The following is a 12,788-nucleotide window of genomic DNA, read 5'->3' as shown; positions in this document are numbered from 1 at the left end:
AAAGTGGACCAATTGTGCTTTTCTACTTTTTCCCTCTTCTTCAGTGTGTTATATATATTTTTGTACATATAAAAGGTCTGTAGAGTGTAAAACCTGAAGTCCACGCCTAAAAGGAGTTACCCTCCCCCTCAGAAGCTCCTCAGCTGCCTGAAACGGCTCGATTGAATTCTCTCCTTCACTTCCGCAACTTTATGAAGTCACAATGTTACGGAAGGGACATAAAACTCCTTCTGGCTAGTTTGGCCCTCAAACAACAAAAGAGAGACGGAGCTGGAGCTCCAGAGGAAGAGTTTTTTGAAATGTGAAACGTTGACCAATCACAACAGAGCGGACTGGCTGACCTATCAGGGCATACGTTGCTTTCTGGAGGGAGGCACAAGCGCTACAACAGAGCATTTCAGAGAGAGGGTGAGAAGAGGTGCTGCAGGACAGCCAGGATGAGAAAAACATGGAGGATTATGAGCATTAACGCATGTAAACATGTTGTAACTGTAACTTGAGATAAAAATGTGCACCCGGACAATAGCATAATAGGGCCTGTTTAAGTGTCCACAACTCCTCCACCTCCATATTATTGAAATGATTTGGGTTATACAAGTCTAAAACAATCCTTCGCCGCCTCGATGCCGAATACACAGATACATTCTTGGTTGGGCGAGCAGCATTGGAGCTCAAACTTGGAACAAAAAATTCAGCTCTGATGCTATTCCAAATCCTTCCGCTTGTGCTCCACTCACATGCACTGATCACCACTAAGGCCTTCCAAAGCGAAATCCCATGGTTTTACATAAAGAGCATGGTTGGTGCAATTACAAAATGTAAAATCATTTATTTACAAAGGCATTTTCAGTGTTCAAAATAATGCACATGTATATAGATCATACCTACTAGAAGAACTATGGATGCTAAAGTAAACATACAAAAAAAACCTTTTCCAACTCTCACAACACAACTGTTATTATTGGTACCAGCGATACCCGGGTAAGCTTGCATAAGGTAATGTGCTGATGATTAGTATAATGTATGGCCCATAGAGCTGTTTTTCTATTGGGAAACAATTAGAGAGAAATGCATTTCTGGAAGCATGTTGGCAGCTGTGATAGAGCAGATGACAGTATCATTGTCCTCCCTAGAAAGTGTGCCAATTTTATAATTATATTAAAGTGCGTGCGAGTTAATTCCTCATTGGGTTCCTTTTCTCAGTGGGCAGTGCAGTGTCGTTCATTCTTTGTTTGTAAAAATGAGACAAAGAAACTATTTTTGACACACACACACACGCACAAGCTTTGCCTGTAATTGTTTAAAAAAAACGTTTACTTTGTCTCTGCCACGGAAAAATTCAATTAAAGTGTCTTGTAAACCACTGATGTTTACCAGAACCTCAAACTGTGTCTCATTCCGTCTGTAACCACACACTGTGTCATTCTGTCACATGGGTTTTTGGAACCAATGCCATTGCACAATAATGCAATTTCAGTGATGCACGTAATTTTGCCAGGAGGACATGCTGTACATTCCGCAAATGTCTTATTGCCTTGCTTACATCCTACTAAGTGATCACTTTTATACACTATCCCCATGGTAACATAACATGGGCAGCTGTGGCGTAGTGGAGAGCAAGGTAGTTCTCCAATCAGAGGGTCGGTGGTTCAATACCCGGCTTCGGCAGTTGATGTGTCCTTGGACAAGACACTTAACCCCAAGTTGCTCCATCGGATGTTGCATGAATGTTAGTTAGAGTCTGATGGTGGCACCTTGCATGGTAGCCTGTCATCAGTGTGTGAATGGGTGAATGATATGTAATATACTACTGACTGTAAGTCGCTTTGGATAAAAGAGTCTGCTAAATGACTGTAATGTAATCTAGCATTTACTGTTTTTGTGCCATCATTCTTTCTTTCGTATTAAAATGCTGGAATGAAACAGCTGTCCTCCTCAAGATTCTATCAAATAGAAACAAAGGACGGAGAACATAAAGCCAATTTACCCCCAAATGAATCATCACTTGTGTTGAGTTAATTCTTTTAGGATTTTTGCATATCCATAATCAAAAGCATATAAAGAGAACCGATTACGTTTTGACATGAGGTCTATATATCTCAATTACATTTTCTGATAGAGACTCTAACAGTATAAAGTAACTGTTAAAGTTTTTATCAGAACATGTTTTCTACCCACATTGTAATGATACAAAGCTCATTTTCGGTATCCCCATAGTCTAATTAAATGATTAACACTATAGAAAGTGTAATAAACACTGGCTCATTGTTCTTCGAACACTATGCAAGTTAAATTAACCCCAGATTAATGAGCCAATGAGGTGCAGCTGGGGAGACAGGCAGGGTGTCAAAGCTGATGAGGCGTCAGGGAACAGGGGTAAGAGACCTGTTACGCCCGGGTGACAATTCTGAAACAAATCGAAAAGCTGTCAATTTTAACACAAAATTTAGTTTCAAAGCTTGAACTGAAATATCCTCATGTGTCTTGCGAGTAACTTGGCTTGTTTATTGCCCGGAGAGTGACCATAATTGCCCAAAGTTTGCACGACAAGCAAAACAATGGATCCCTTGTCCTTGTTTTTATCCCTTTCAATATGAGGTGGAAAGATGTTCCACAGCTCATAGCTCTTTCATTAAATATTTATTACCTTTAAATAACTGACTTCCGTTTAGTGAGCGTTTGCATAGACAACCTAATTGTCTTTCTCTCCAGGCACACTGCTCTCCTAATTGCCATGCATGGCTTGTTCATATCCTCATATCTAAATAAACATCAATCCCACTTTCAGCAGGGACAAATCCAAATATTTGCATCATGGTGACATTGTTTATACGAAAGTTCTCTGCCTAGGATACATGCCACGTGCCTCGAGGGTTTTCATGATCGCATGTAAAAAAACACTCACATCTGGCTCTTCTCTAGCGTCATCTCTGGTGAAGATAATTCATCTGCACTTACAATACAAAACTATGCATACATGCATTAAAGTGATTTAAGATTGAAGGTGTGTGTGTGTGGGGGGGGCGTAGCTTTAAATGTACTCAGCACAGGGCTACCCAATGTACTGTTCGCTATGGCATTCAGGACTGCTGCATTTTAGTAGTCCTTATCTACTCCCGAAAAATTGTTAATTGCCGGAGATGATCCAATGATATAGGCTGCACGGTGGTGTAGTGGTTAGCACTGTCGCCTCACAGCAAGAGGGGCCCGGGTTCAATTCCCAGGCTGGACAACCTTCTGTGTGGAGTTTGCATGTTCTCCCTGTGTCAGCGTGGGTTCTCTCCGGGTTCTCCGGCTTCCTCCCACAGTCCAAAGACATGCAGCTTAGGTTAATTGATGACTCTGAAATTGCCCATAGGTGTGAATGTGAGCGTGAATGGTTGTCTGTCTCTATATGTCTGCCCTGTGATAGGCTGGCGACCTGTCCAGGGTGTACCCTGCCTTCGCCCATTGACAGCTGGGATCGGCTCCAGCACCCCCGCGACCCTTAACTGGATAAGCGGTTACGGAAGATGGATGGATGGATGATCCAATGATCAATTCTCGTCAGAAAGGTTTCAAGTACAGGGTTAATTAATGTCGACAGGACCCACCTGGGGGTAGGGGAAAGTCCTTGATTGGCTCTGAGAGGTGGTTAACAAACGAGATGTGATCTGATTGGACTAATTCCCCAGCAGGCTTGTCTGAGCTGGAGACTGGTAATAAATGGGAGCATTGGGCCTGGGTGTTCCCAGTCCAGCCCAAGTGGACGGCTGCATCTACCAATTACATATACCTGTTTTTGTGGCACAACCAAACAAAGGGATATCACAATTTCCACTATTGAGCAAAGTCAGAGCTTTGACTCTGATCATAGACTGTATATAAGAGGTGACTTACCCCATTTGGTTGTGAGATAAGGTTTTGAAGCCTCGAGTTCGGCATTTTGTCTTTTTATTTTTTTCACCAGAACTGGCAATTGGACGCTGAATAAGAGAAGTTTAGGTGACCAAAATGTTACAATTAACTTGCATTAACACACTGTGAAATGGTAAAAGTTGTAAGTACTAAACTATGGGAAACTACCCATCGAAATAAAATATTGTTTCAAATGCAAATATGATAGTTATGAAATGTAAATGTTCGGATTTTAAATGCATGGATTAGAAATGTGTACTAAATGAAAGTAAGAAATATATAAATATAGTTGGAAAGAATGAAAGAAATGTGAGTCATTTTGCAACCAAGATGTTGATGACTGAGCACAGATAATAAACCTGAATACTGTAATGATCATGTATAGGGATGTAAATATATGTGTAAACATATGCTGAAAATGATATACAACTGGATACCAAAGGGAATTTGAAGATACCCTCTACAAAACCAGTTGCTTGTTCAATTAACTTTTTTTTTTTTAACATCGATTACCTCTTTTTCAACCAAGCCGGGTGGAAAGTCTTTTACAACAGTTTTCATAAAATATCCTCATTGCAGAACAGCAGGAAAAAAAGGACATCACATATCTAAGACATGCATGGGCTGCAAGGCAGCACATTACTTGAGTGAATGCACGAGTAGAGATTTTGTCTGCAAGGCTGAAGCTCCATTTGTCACTTTTGAGTTCACTTACTGCAGCTGTGAGGATGTATACACAGCAGAGGCTCTGTTCTGCATGTGGTCCAACAAGGTCTGGACAGGCTTCTTTTGAAGAGAAAATCAAAACAGAAAGTGACCAGATCTAACGTAGCCAGGAAGGATGTTTAAAATATTTCCTCAGTAACAGACAACATTGTGTTTTAGTCCAAGGTTTACAAGCTGTTTATTTACTGACCATAGGAAGTTATTAGAGTCAAACCATGCTTTTGACTGATGAATAGTCCAACCCATTTCCTTCAGTTACAGTCTAGCACCTCTACCTTTTTGTCCCAAAGCAGGTGACACATGCAACATTTCATAAAAATGTGTGTAATAAATCAAAACCATGTTCATTTCATGAGCATGATTACTGTGAGCAGCATCTGCTTCCTTTTCTAGACCTCAAACTGCACAGTGCAATGTGTGCCGCGGGACTGAATTTCCTAGTGAAATGTGCTGCGCTTACTCTTGACGAAAAAAGAAGGATTGGTAATGGCACACATCGAGACGATTGTGCTGCTCTCCAGGTTCAATTTGAAATTGAAAAAGTTCTGAGAATTTCCGGTAATGACAGGTGGAGAAATAATAATATATATAGTCGCAGTTTGATGGGGGAAAAGAAACCTCCAACATGTTCTCCTCAGCATACGCAATGAGGCTGGAAGTAATAGTTTTACTTTTGTTTGTGGCATAAGTGACATATACAATTCCACCTCTGTTGCAAGTTGCATAACAAATAAGAGTTGAATAAGACAGGTGTCTGCCTTTCCAAATCATGTCCAATCAATTTGGATTTACCTCAGGTGGACTCCAATCAACGTGTAGAAACGTCACAAAGATGATCAACAGAAATGCGCGGCACCTGAGCTAAATTTAAAATGTCACAGCAAAAGGGATGAATACTTAAACATTGTGTAGTGTGGCTTAGATTTGACCAACATGTTCACTGACTTGCATAGTTACCAGGTTCTTGCATTCACAAACACAAAGTCATGCTCATGCTAGACTGTCACACACACACTGACACCAATGCTGTGTCTCAATTTGGATGCTTCCATGTAGTACACTGGGCACATTATGTACTTACTTACATAGCGGTGTCTTAAGTTGCACATGGCCATTATGCTCTTACAAAAGGCTCAGTAGATCCGTGATACTGCATAATTCTGCAAATTTCCCCGCTGTGGGACTAATAAAGGATTATTTTTTATCTTATACTCTAATAAATTAACCCAATAGTGGCTTCTAGCAGACTACAGTATAGAGGTACTTAATGAAAAACATGTTTATATATTCACATAAAGTTATTCTCATGATGAACCAGTCAGTTTTGCAGTTTTAATTTATCCTGCTGCACAAACAACATGACCTTGTACAACCAAAGCAGAGACTCCTGAACAGCAGGAGACCACTCAGTGCAACGACAGCAAACAAGTCCACAGTCACACTGGCCAAGGTAAGTGCCCACACCAACACCAGGCCAAACGCACAGCATGTAAAATATATGTGTAACGGAAATATCGAAGCGCACTGTCAAACTGCAGCAAGTTAACTGCAAGTCCAGCCTTGAAGAGAAGAAAGAAAGGTCCCTTAGCCCCTTTCTAATCTTTTTAAAATTTGTTTTTTATCTTTGCTTGAATAAATCAATAGATCAATACTTTTCTGGAAAAAAAACGTTGAAAAGAAGAGGCCACTGCTCCAGCAAAACTTTGAAAAGAAGAGGTCACTGCTCCAGCGTTACAAAATTACACTAAACTCTTGAAACCAGGGACAATTATCTGAAATGATCTCAATGCACTGGTGGAAGTATTTTCTGTCGATAATAAACCAAAATGTCTTGGTAAAAGGTAGCTTTTTGCTGTGTGTGCAGTATGTAAAAACACACCAGCCGTATCAGAGCTGTATTATGTTACTTCTAATGCCAACCCAACATTTCCTCCCGCTGTTATATATTAAAAGTATCGAACTAGCAGAAACAAAGCACAGATGCTTAACGTTCGTTTGAGAGTTTGAACAATGATCGGTTTGAATGTACCAGTAAGCCCACAAATGTATTTAATTAGCTTAGCTTATGGTCTGAACTATTTCATGCAGAATATGAACAGTGATCCGTTTCATTCCGAAAAGTCAGCTTTTTAAAAACCAACATGGCTCAGTTCAAAATTTTGTTTAAAAACAAAACTCCTCATCTCTTCTCTGATTTTGACATCAGATGATTTGCTACCACTTCACCTCATAGTGATGTTTTTTTCAGAGAGAGACTGAAGTCTCATATCTTACTGGATTTAAATGAATGCCTGCAGTGAATAAAAAAAAGTGTCCAGGTCCTAACATCTGTCATTAAAGGAATGTATAAAAATAAGACATGTCTTCTGACAGGTCATGCCATCGAATAAATTAATTTTATTATAGTAAGCTATTACAAAAAATGTCAGACTGATAGACTTATGGACATATACCCGCTTCAACATAGCTAAGTCTGCTTGCTTTAGGAAACTTAACTAAACTAAACTTAAAAAAAAAACTATGCAGGTAGATTTGTGTCAAAAAGTCATTGAAATAAGTGTTTGGTAAAATTACACATTTTTACCAATATTTGTTTTTGTGGCAATGATCGCTCGTGACCGGAGTCTTCCACAAGCTGCTAGCTTCACTGCTATGAGTGCTAACAATAGCCATGTTTGTAGTTTACGTTTGGAATGGAAGATTTGGGGACGTGGCTTTGGAGGGAGGCATGAAGGGACGAGTTGTCAGTCCTGACGACTTGGCGACTTTCTCGCTAGATTTGACAACTTTTGGAGCTACTAGCTACTCTCATTGGAAAACAGCCGGCAACACTGGCCAGGATTTTTATTTTCCTTTTGCTGATTTCGTCAATGTTACCGACCCTAGGTCTAATGGTCATAACTTGAAAATAAAAGTTTATGTGAATGGTTAAAATGGCAACATCTGTTTTAGAAGGTTTCAAGAAGTGAATCTAGTTTTCAGATGTTGTGCATTAAGTATCTCTGCCATTCACAGTACAGTCTCACTCCCAGTACTGCAGTTGAATAAGCCTGCAGGCTAACTGCAGGGGGAATTGAATCCAGGCGGTGCACGCTACTCTTCATCTTTGCATTTCACTTCAGTTTTCTCTGTCACTCACACACACACCTTATCCCTCAATACCACACTGTTGTCCAAACAAGCAAAGTGTTTTGGGACCTTCAGTAGCAGCAGGACGCCTACCGAACCAGCTCATGCTGCATCATCCATATACATATGCACGGCACAATATATTCGCAGGCAAACGCGCACATTTTAAAAATATTATGGGAGCTATTTGATCATTCCCCCAGTGTCAGTGTGCGTCACATGACGTCCCCAGGCTAATTTATTGTCCTGCTATTTGAATTAAGTGGAAAGTTGTTTCTCTGCTACAGGGTTTTTGCTGGAGCCTGGCTCATGAATCCCAACAGCCTCATTGAAAGCATCGGAAGATGTTGGCCTTGGCACTGCTTCAGTTAGCTACTGTCTTACAGGAGTGATGAATAGAAGAGGAAATACTAAAAAAAGAATACAAAACACGCAGAAAAAAGACAAGACATGGAAAGACAAACAGAAAATAGCAGTGTGGTGAGGAGAGAAAAACCAGACCCAGTAGACACTATCACAGCAGATGATAGAGATGATGGTGATTGTAATGATTACACAGAAGGTGAAGACGGATGCACCAGCTGATGTTCCTTTTGTCTCATGTCGAGCAAAGCTGTGCCGGAGAGACAGAGCATTCACAAAAACACCTCACCCAGTCATTTCCAATTCTCTTTCAATCCAAATCACATCACCCGAGCGTCTGAGCCAATGCCAAGTATGTGCATGTAAACAAAGCTGGGCAGATTAGCAGATTGGCCTAATCATTTACGGGACCTGCGACCTGCAGAGCAGAGCCATTTATCTTGGCGAGCAGCGGGGGAAAGACTTGAGAAATGGCTTTTGTTTTTGGTAAGAGGGAGCCGCTGGGCTCAGAATGTGGTGCGTGTGTGCATGGGTGTCTCTCTTTCTGCATTTATTACATTACATTACAGTCAGTAGTATATTACATATCATTCACCCATTCACACACTGATGACAGGCTACCATGCAAGGTGCCACCATCAGACTCTAACTAACATTCATGCAACATCCAGTCCACACCGATGGCAAGCCTTCAGGAGCAACTTGGGGTTAAGTGTCTTGCCCAAGGACACATCGACTGCTGAAGCCGGGTATCGAACCACCGATCCTCTGAATGGAGAACTACCTTGCTCTCCACTACGCCACAGCCGCCACATGCTTGCTAATGACTCACAGGCTCTTTATATTTAAGGTGCAGTGAGCAGGAAATGATGTATAGATTCACACAGGAACAATCCCTCTCATTCATCCATCATGACCCACTTTAGGTGTGCGGCGGCATCTGTATCTGCAGAGACCCGGTCCTTATTATAAAACATAATAGCCAGATCATGGGTGACATTTCTCGTCCGCATTTAACAGCGCGACGCGTCTCTGCTCAGGGCTTGAGCAATAGCTGGTTCAGCTGTGCTAGAGCAGAGAGGAGTGGAGACTGGGCATGTAAGAGGTCTGAAGGTTTTATCATTATTACAAGCTCAACAAAGCTGGTATTGCTTTCACCTTGTGAGTCACCAGGTAGTTATATTTTTCTGTCTGTGGACTGATTCTGCCACGTCTGTAATGGCATCGCAAGTTTGTAAGATCCCATCATGAAAGTCTACAGGTGTGTAGTTGAAATCAAAACGAAGGCCAAGGTCAGAGCAAGGAAGCCAGAAGTAAAGGGGTAAGAAGTGAGTAAGGGGGCCCCTTACTTTACACCCCTGGTCTAGTTTGGCAACACAAATTGCTCGAAAAATTGAATTTTCAGACAAAGGTATGTCTTTATAATGACATAATTGTTTTACTATAGCAAGTACTGTCATTAAGCTTTTTTTTCCCATTCCATTCGAGTCACAGATATGAAAGCAACACATTTTCCCAAAAACTAAATGCCTGCTTCCAGAGGAATTTAAAAAAAATCCTCAAAGAATCTTCTGACCATGTGTATGAAAAACATGTTCAGTCTGCTACAAAATGAAAGAGTTTCTAACCTTTTTTCTCAAGTTGCAACTTTTTCTTCCTAATCCAGACAACCACAGTTGTTTTTTTTATAAAAACATTTTAACTTTGCCTTAACATTGTTGCATTGTGCTTTAACACACACAAATAGAATGATGCAGTGATACATCAAACCAGATAAATGTAATAAAATGATATTGTCCAGGACAAAGTCCGTCACAAAACATTTTAAAGAAGTGAAACTTTAGCTTGACATAAAATTGGAAAGTAAAGTCAATATAAACCAACATAAGACTGATAATGCATTTCATTTTGTTATATGTATTGTACAAATTGAGGGAGGAGATATTTTATTTCCGGCTACCATCTTTGTTTGGATTAGGAAACCGTCACAGACAAACATGCTTCAAAATATATATATTTGCATGTGTATAGATAAATATATTTCTGCTTGAAAAAAAAAGTGTTATGATTGATCGATGATCCAAATAGTTACAGATACATTTTTCTGTCAATCGACTAATCGCATCGCATGAATCACCTGTAGCACCCTGGAGCTGCTTGAAGTTTGCTCATCTGTTCTTTTTTTTCCTCTTCAAATATTAAGAACTGATCATCTGATAGTTTACACTTTCTCTATCTTCATTTAGCAGCTAATAAGCAGCACGTCGTTGATGTTGGCGAGGGGGCGACCCACTCTTTCTTGGCACAAATGAACCTGCAGTGAGGTCACAAATGGCTGAATTATGTTTAATATATTAAAGATTAAAGCATATCTTAATAACATTAACCTACTTTTTGTTAGTTTCTTTTTTTTTTGTAGCTTCCAACAGATGCCCATTGCGCACAAACCAGGATTTTGGAGACACATTGGTGCGTAAAAACCGTACAGTTTGTCAAGCAAGTTATGGAAAGAATGTACAGCAGACCACATGACACATGACAATAAAAACACTGTGCAATAATAGTTAATATAGTTTTTTTTTCTGTCTGTAAATATTATATTTCAGTTATTGTGTTTTTCTACTGTTTTTATTGCTTATTTATAATACTTGTTTTTTATTTTATTTTTTATTTTTCATTTTTCATTTTATTTTTTATCTTGTCTTTCTTTACTATGTCTCTAAACACTGTGCAATAATAGTTAATATAGTTTTTTTTTCTGTCTGTAAATATTATATTTCAGTTATTGTGTTTTTCTACTGTTTTTATTGCTTATTTTTATACTTTATTTTTTATTTTTCATTTTTATTTTTATTTTTATCTTGTCTTTCTTTACTATGTCTCTTGTGTGCACTTTAACTCTATGCTGCTGTAAGCCTGCGGATTATCTTATCTTATCTTATCTTATCTTATCTTATCTTATCTTATCTTATCTTACATGTGTGCGACGTCCCAAAGCACAACACCAAACCCAGGGACAAGACACCCACCTGTACCACGGTCTTAATGGTGACAGGAGACACGATGAAGGTGCAGATCTTCTCGCCTTTACGCATCACCTGGCCCATGGCGAACAGCATCGGAGCGGCGAGCGCGAAGGACGCCAGCCACATGCCGCTGATGAGCTTCTTGGTGCGGCTGCGGGACATGATGCTCTTGGCTTTGAACGGGTGGCAGATGGCCATGTACCGCTCCACGCTCAGGCTGGCGATGTTGAGAGCCGTGGCGTACGAGCAGCTGTCCCGGAGGAAGTAGTAGCCTCTGCACACCACGTCCCCGAACACCCAGGGGTGGTGGAACCAGATGAAGTTGTAGAGCTCGATGGGCATGGAGAGCACCAGGATCAGCAGGTCGGAGACGGCCAGGCTGGCCAGGTGGTAGTGCACGGTGCTCTGGAGGTTCTGCAGAGTCTTTTTGGTCAGCAGGGTGTACAGGGTGATGGAGTTCCCCAGAGAACCCACTGCGAACAGGGCGGCGTAGATGACGGTGACTATGACCCTGGAGTAAACATCCGTGTTGACCTCCAGGTTCTCCTCCTCCGTCTTGGAAGTGTTTTCAAATGGAAACAGAGACTTATTCCCAAACAGTCTCTGCGCAAAGAGCGTGAGGTTCACAGCCATTACGCCTCTATGTGTGGAGACATTGGAAACAGAAAGTATGATTGTTGGAACTGATTGCCCACTTTTTCCCCCTTCTAGCTGGAGTGAAACAGGTCCAGTCTCTGAGTGTCGGAGGAGATCAGCTTTTATACGCGGCGCGACGCGGGGGCGCGCTTGCCATTGGGTCCTCTCCGATGACGCACATCAATTCAGTCAGTGCAGCAGTTATCACTTTGTACGTTCATGTTTCACCTTGGAGACCAGAATAACGCGCAAAGACCAATGCAATCAACATTAAATCCCAAATATGCTTTCTGACAGACTTTTCTTCTTGTGTGTGTGTGTGTGTGTGTGTGTACTCCAGAACCAGGGGCGCCGAAAAGGGGGGTAAAGGAGACGGATTCTAGGGGCCCATGATGGAGGGGGCCCAGAGAGGCCCCTAATGATGATGAAATTAAATAATAAAATGGCAAATAAAATGACTCAAAATGAATTCCATTGTATTCAGAGTGCTCAGTTCTTCCCCTACTGTACATGTCAACTGTCATGCTGTTCTTCTTTCACAAATATGGTAATGATAGTCAAAAATACCATTAAAATGCATAATTGTATGTAAAATAGCATCAAAAAATTTTGCTGTGTTGGGGGCCCTGTAAAGATTCTTTTCATGGGGCAAAATCCCTGTGTCCAGAACACTCTCTGTCTCTCATCATGTGTGCTTCAAGGTTTCTCCCCTTCCTCAGCTCTCACTCAGCCACAGAGATGTAATGTTAGGCAACAGCTTGAGAGTTCCCACTGTTTGGTGTCATTGTGTTGAAGGCTGCAGTTGAGATCACGTCTTCTTCAGTGCTAATGAAGCAGGCACAGTGTGGAGAAATATCATCACTGGACAGGGAAGAGAGGAAATGGTACTCTGATGGGCGGCTGTGGCGTAGTGGAGAGCAAGGTTCTGTTCTCCAATCAGAGGATCGGTGGTTCGATACCCAGTCGATGTGTCGATGTGTCCTTGGGCAAGACGCTTAACCCCAAGTTGCT

At 41.1% G+C, this 12,788-nt stretch overlaps 1 protein-coding gene across 1 annotated transcript in view; it reads right to left on the bottom strand.

The window, feature by feature from the left end:
- Positions 1 to 11,774, bottom strand: part of ntsr1 (neurotensin receptor 1 (high affinity)) — a 29,855-nt gene extending 18,081 nt beyond the window's left edge. Inside the window, exon 1 of the mRNA XM_054608626.1 lies at positions 11,145 to 11,774. Within this exon, the coding sequence (XP_054464601.1) occupies positions 11,145 to 11,774 (630 nt within the window). The remainder of the gene's footprint in view (positions 1 to 11,144) is intronic.
- Between the last annotated feature and the right edge of the window lie 1,014 nt (positions 11,775 to 12,788).

Source organism: Anoplopoma fimbria, chromosome 12 (assembly GCF_027596085.1).
Source record: "Anoplopoma fimbria isolate UVic2021 breed Golden Eagle Sablefish chromosome 12, Afim_UVic_2022, whole genome shotgun sequence".
NCBI classification, from domain to species: Eukaryota; Metazoa; Chordata; class Actinopteri; order Perciformes; family Anoplopomatidae; genus Anoplopoma; species Anoplopoma fimbria.
Note: the sequence above shows the minus strand (reverse complement) of the source record. Positions and strands in the feature narration are given on the sequence as shown.